This window comes from Lepisma saccharinum, chromosome 18, assembly GCF_977018435.1.
Source record: "Lepisma saccharinum chromosome 18, izLepSacc3.1, whole genome shotgun sequence".
NCBI lineage: Eukaryota > Metazoa > Arthropoda > Insecta > Zygentoma > Lepismatidae > Lepisma > Lepisma saccharinum.
In genome coordinates, this window is record NC_139246.1 from 45,433,128 (window position 1) to 45,438,342 (window position 5,215).

Genomic DNA, 5,215 nt, shown 5'->3' on the forward strand with positions numbered 1-5,215 from the left:
GGTGAATGCGTGTGTGTGTGTGTACTTGCGCACTCATCCTCGCGGGAAAAATGTCAGGAGGTTTTGGGTTGAATCTTTGCCCGGAAGGGGGTCGGCCCCTTTCACTTGTCGGCTGCGAGCGAGAAGCGCTGTAGGCGGCTGGGAGGGGAAGGGGGGCGGCTAGGTGAGACATGGTATATAAGGACCGCAATGGGTGACCCAAGGCAGACACAAGTTACCAACGACTCAATCAAGACACAGAAGTTAAAAAATAACAGGATTCACAATGAAGCTGGTGAGTTTGTTCTGTGTGGATTCTACTTTCTTGTAGCATGTTATTCTCCGGCCATATTCTCAGGCAAGAACAGTGGACCTTGTAGGCCATTGTGCTTCCGTGCAGTGTTGCAGTTAGGTCATAGTGAAGGCATCTTTGAGCCGTGAAAACACGCACCGTTGTGACTAACCGCGAGAATACTAAAATGTTTGTCCGTTGTAAGTTATTTTTTGCTCAGATAGGCTAATGAGGACTGGATCTACAGTTTAAAGCGGGATTAGAACCACCGTGCCTTCACTGGGGTTCGAACTCGGGAACCTCTTGATTACAAGGTGACAGCGAGACCACTGCACCAGAACAAGGATGAATGATAGCTCCTGTAAGGTAACGAAATGGGAAGGAAGCAGTGGCTCAAAGGGTACACATGCTACTGCAAGAACAAAAAACCTTACGAAAGTTTTATCTTAAGTCTACTCGATGCAAAGCTAGACTAATAATTCAAAATGAGTTACAGTGAAAAGTGGTATCCAATCTACTGAAAGGAACCTTTGCGTGAATCGAACCTGGAACCCGCTGATTCAAAGACGATAGCTTAGTCGCTGCGCCATTTAGGAGTAGGCGTGCACAAAATAAAAGCCACAAGGGTTGTATTATCGAAAGAAAACTATTCATCCGTCTCGGATACGAGCTCCTGCGAGATTCAACTTAACTGAATAACGGCAATTTGTTTTACATTAACAAACATGTAAGTTGTGTATTTAAATTTGAAGTTTTCGGTTTGCAAAATGTTTGACATAGTAAGTTAATCCGGATTAGACCTAAAATCTGAAGTTTGATGCGAAACACAGTAGATGTCACTACAGACATTCTAACACGATATCCATCGATTGGAAACTAGTATGCAATAAACGAAGCTTAATTTTTCCATGCTTCACGAAGAAATCTTATGGAGAGTACTGCTTAATACAGGTTTTCAACACCCTACAAAAATATTAATGACACTAAAATTATTCTAAAAGAACAGTGAACAGATAGATAAGTAAATGATATGAGATGGATGACGGTAGAACGGGCTACATATCTTATTCATAGTTTAGAAATTTCTAGACAGATTTAAAGTTCTATTAAAAGGCATATTGATAACTAGATAGTATCTATATTTGCCTAAATTAGGATTTTTGGTGAGTATAATATAAATATGCTTATTCTGTAGTGAGTGTAATTTGTATTTTTTTTCTTATTTCCCCTTCTAAAGGGCACTCGCAAAGGAATGTCCGTGCGTATGGCGGGAGTCGAACCCGGGATTTTCTGTGGCGAGATTGTGGGTCGACCAACCACCTAGGAGGGGGTAGAGTAATGCCAATTTTACGATTTCACATCCCCAAAGCTAACTATACATATTTTTTTATCTTGAAACAATGTAGACTTGCATATTATTATAAAGTATACGAGTACACGAGAGCCCAAGTTCGAATCCCAAGATGCTAATTAAAAAGAAATCATTGACAAAAGAACATTCTGTTTAAACTATAAAACACAACAACGAAATCAAATCGTGCCTTATTTTGAATTCAACCGCATATTTTGCAATTTTGTTTTGATTGATTGATGAAATTGTTGTGTCAAGTTCACTTCCACAGAAACAGTCCACTCGGGTCTGGACCTACAGTTTAAAGTGGAATCCGAACCACTATGCGCCTTCACCGCAGATTGAACCCGGTACCCTTTGATTATTTGTCTATGACAATACATTCATTAATATCAATACACTAATTAAAATGAACGTAAGAATTCACACCAAAAATTCATAGTATATTTCAAGAACAATTTGTCTCTTTGTTACAAACTTCTACCACTTGTGACTACTCTGCAGCTACTTGAAACTACACCACTTCTAAATATTTAGACGTTGAAGGACTTCGTACCCTCTATATGTAATATTTAGCTTCAGGGGAATTATGAAGACATGTTCTCTAAGCTAATGCATATTAATATAATCATCTTCTATTTTGCAGGTTCTCGTATTCGCAGCCATCGTTGCTTTGGCAGTTGCCAGGCCGCAGAACGACATCCAGGTTCGGTCCTTTACTTCAGATCTCGGCATTGGTCTTGGGGACTACAGCTTTGCGTAAGTTTCCCTTGCCTGTGTGTGAGGTGTCATTGAACAATATTTACATCTATGTACAGTAGGATCCATGAGTATTACCGTCCAAATTGTCCATCACCATGTTCGTGCATTTTATTTGATACAATAAGAGCTTCAAGAATTAAAAGAAAACTCAAAACAAGCTGTTGACAACTTCTGCACCAGCATACATAAAAATCTATCGCTTAAAGAACATAAGATGTAAGAAAAATGAATGAAAATAGTCATGGACAATTTGTACGGTAATACTCATGGATCCCACTGTATCAATGTGTATTTTATTCTTAATACAACAGAATACACCAATCTGCATTTGAAAATAAAATCAGGTCTTTCTTCTGTAAGTATGCAGCGTTTATGTACATTCAGTATTAATTAAACAAACATAGAAAGAGAATTGTACAATTTTTATGTAACAAAGACCATGAAAAATTATAGTATTAGTGAAATACATTTCAAAAGACACAATAGACTATAATTTACATTATTATTAAATGATAGCAAAACTTTGCCATCTGTCCAGAAAGTTTGGAATATAAATTCTTAAAAGAAAGAGCTGTACGGCAATTTTGAATTCTGATGAAATGCTGAAGATCGAAATATTCGCTGCGATTCGGGTGGTGTAGAGGGTCAGTTACCCCTCCTTTTTCCACTTTAGCCCCCGCACTAAAGCCTCTTAATGCAAAGCCTTCTGTGCAAGAAAAGTACTACTGCCAGCAATACATTTATTGTTATTATTATTATTATTAATATTCATACAATATTAAAAACAATGAACCAACTAGAAAAGTACAACTTTAGTAACTTTCTAGACTAAGGTTAATTTTAGTGACTAAACTAAATCGGTACTTAGTACTGTAAAAGAGCATTCAAATTAATACATACTGAAGAAACTATGATGGTTGTAAGTGTTGTATAGAACAACAGATATTTTTCACATATGTAGATCACGATGAAGGATAGGTAGCATCAACGTAATATTTATTACATATAAACATTTATTGCCTTTACATGTGTCTAATACACAGTTAGATTAGTATTAGTCATATATAAATAGTTAAGAAAAGATTACATTGTCCGAAAGAAGAAGATGGGATTATTAATGAAATAGTGAATTATGCTTTTTCGAATATCTGATTACAAGTGTATTCTATCAGCAGTCCTTTATTGACTCGGGTTCTTGATACAGCAATGAGGAAATGCAATAAGGTCGTTTTAGAAATTCTGTTACGTAATAAACTTGACCTTATGTTACCGTTTTTCTTTTCTGCAGCTATGAACTCAGCGACGGAACTTCAAGACAAGAAACAGGTGAACTGAGGGACGCTGGATCCGAAAATGAAGTCCAGGTTGTCCGAGGCAGCTACACCTACGTCTCCCCAGACGGCAGCACCTACACCGTCGAGTACGTAGCGGACGAGAACGGATTCCAACCCAAGACTACCCACGTTGCCGGAAGGAAGTAAATAAGCGGATGAAAACGGATATGACGTCGTTTACTAGTTCTTTCGGACATCTGAGGTGAAAATTTGCTCGCTGGCGGAGCCACTGATCTCAGGCGTCTGTCATCTTTTTTCTCAACTTTCTTCTTATCTGTGGATGGACCTTTCCGGACTTGGTGAATGGACAACGATACAAAAGCTGTTATTTATTCCCACAGCTGCGCTGGAGCTGCTCATTTATAATCCCTAGGGAGGCTGCGACTATCACCCTTTGGTATCTCATCTCTTGCATGCTGTCTTCAAACCCGGGTATTATTTTTTTAAAGAAACAACTAAAACAACGTAAAACATGAATTTGGAGATCGACAATTATCTCCAAGTCGAAATGAGAGAATGATACAATTTGTACATATTGTATTTTTTACAGTAAATGTTTTTGTACTTAAGAACATAATAAAGATAGCGCTGTGCGTAATACTTTTATCTATGTATTTTTTCTACAAAATGAAGAATTCATTTATACAAAAACTGACATAATTTTTTGTCCCTACAAGCACATAATACTTATACAACTTACTAAATATTGCTTTCAAAATGCCACACTAGGATATTAACGAAACAAATACACATCCTCTCTATACGTAAAAAATATGTTACCATTTATTTGATTTCATTACTAACTATAAAATACAATCAAATATAGAGTTATATATTATCCATGTACTATGATGTTTGAAAGGATTATCATTTTTCTGGTGAATGGATATATAAAACAGTTTGATTACTAATAATAAATATACGGTGATAAAACATTCCAGTTTTCACCTTCAAGTCATGTGCGCCTTGAGATATTCTACACATGTATTATATTTTACTATAAATTATATTAATTATAAAATTTAATAACTGTATATGTCTTTGCTATTTACTTAAAGTAGGTTTCGTTTTTTCAACATAAAATACTCTAAACCTACTGACATCTATGGGCTGTATGTGGTTTTGCAGCTGCTGAATTGAAAACATTGATTACTAAGCGCCTAATCAAAGTATGAAGATAAGCGTGCGACGGTGGGACAAGGGGACCTTTCCCCTCTAATATTTTCACTTATAAATTTTGTGCAGATCTTATCGCTGTTATTTACCAATTTTATACTTTTGAAAACAGGTCACATGTCCAGATATCATTAGAATAATAAAATTAGGAAGACATAGATGAGCAGGTCATGTGGCAGGATTCTTGTTGGGAAACCTGATGGTAAGATACCTGTAGGAAGGCCAAGAAGAAGATGGAGGGATAACGTTGAGATGAGCCTAAAGGAAACCGATAAGGATGGAAAAGATTGATTTGATATTACGCAGGGTAGGAACAGATGG

At 36.8% G+C, this 5,215-nt stretch overlaps 1 protein-coding gene across 1 annotated transcript; it reads left to right on the forward strand.

The window, feature by feature from the left end:
* The first annotated feature begins 208 nt into the window (after positions 1-208).
* Positions 209-4,369, forward strand: LOC146002047 (endocuticle structural glycoprotein ABD-5-like). Its single transcript, XM_083139760.1, has 3 exons — positions 209-274; positions 2,269-2,381; positions 3,673-4,369. The coding sequence occupies exons 1-3, from the start codon at positions 266-268 to the stop codon at positions 3,863-3,865; spliced, it is 315 nt and encodes a 104-aa protein (XP_082995886.1). The 5' UTR covers positions 209-265; the 3' UTR covers positions 3,866-4,369.
* The last annotated feature ends 846 nt before the right edge of the window (positions 4,370-5,215 follow it).

Coding starts and splice junctions, on each gene's coding strand:
- LOC146002047 (XM_083139760.1), top strand. Junction 2,382..3,672: donor CTTGGGGACTACAGCTTTGC/GTAAGTTTCCCT, acceptor TCTTTTCTGCAG/CTATGAACTCAGCGACGGAA.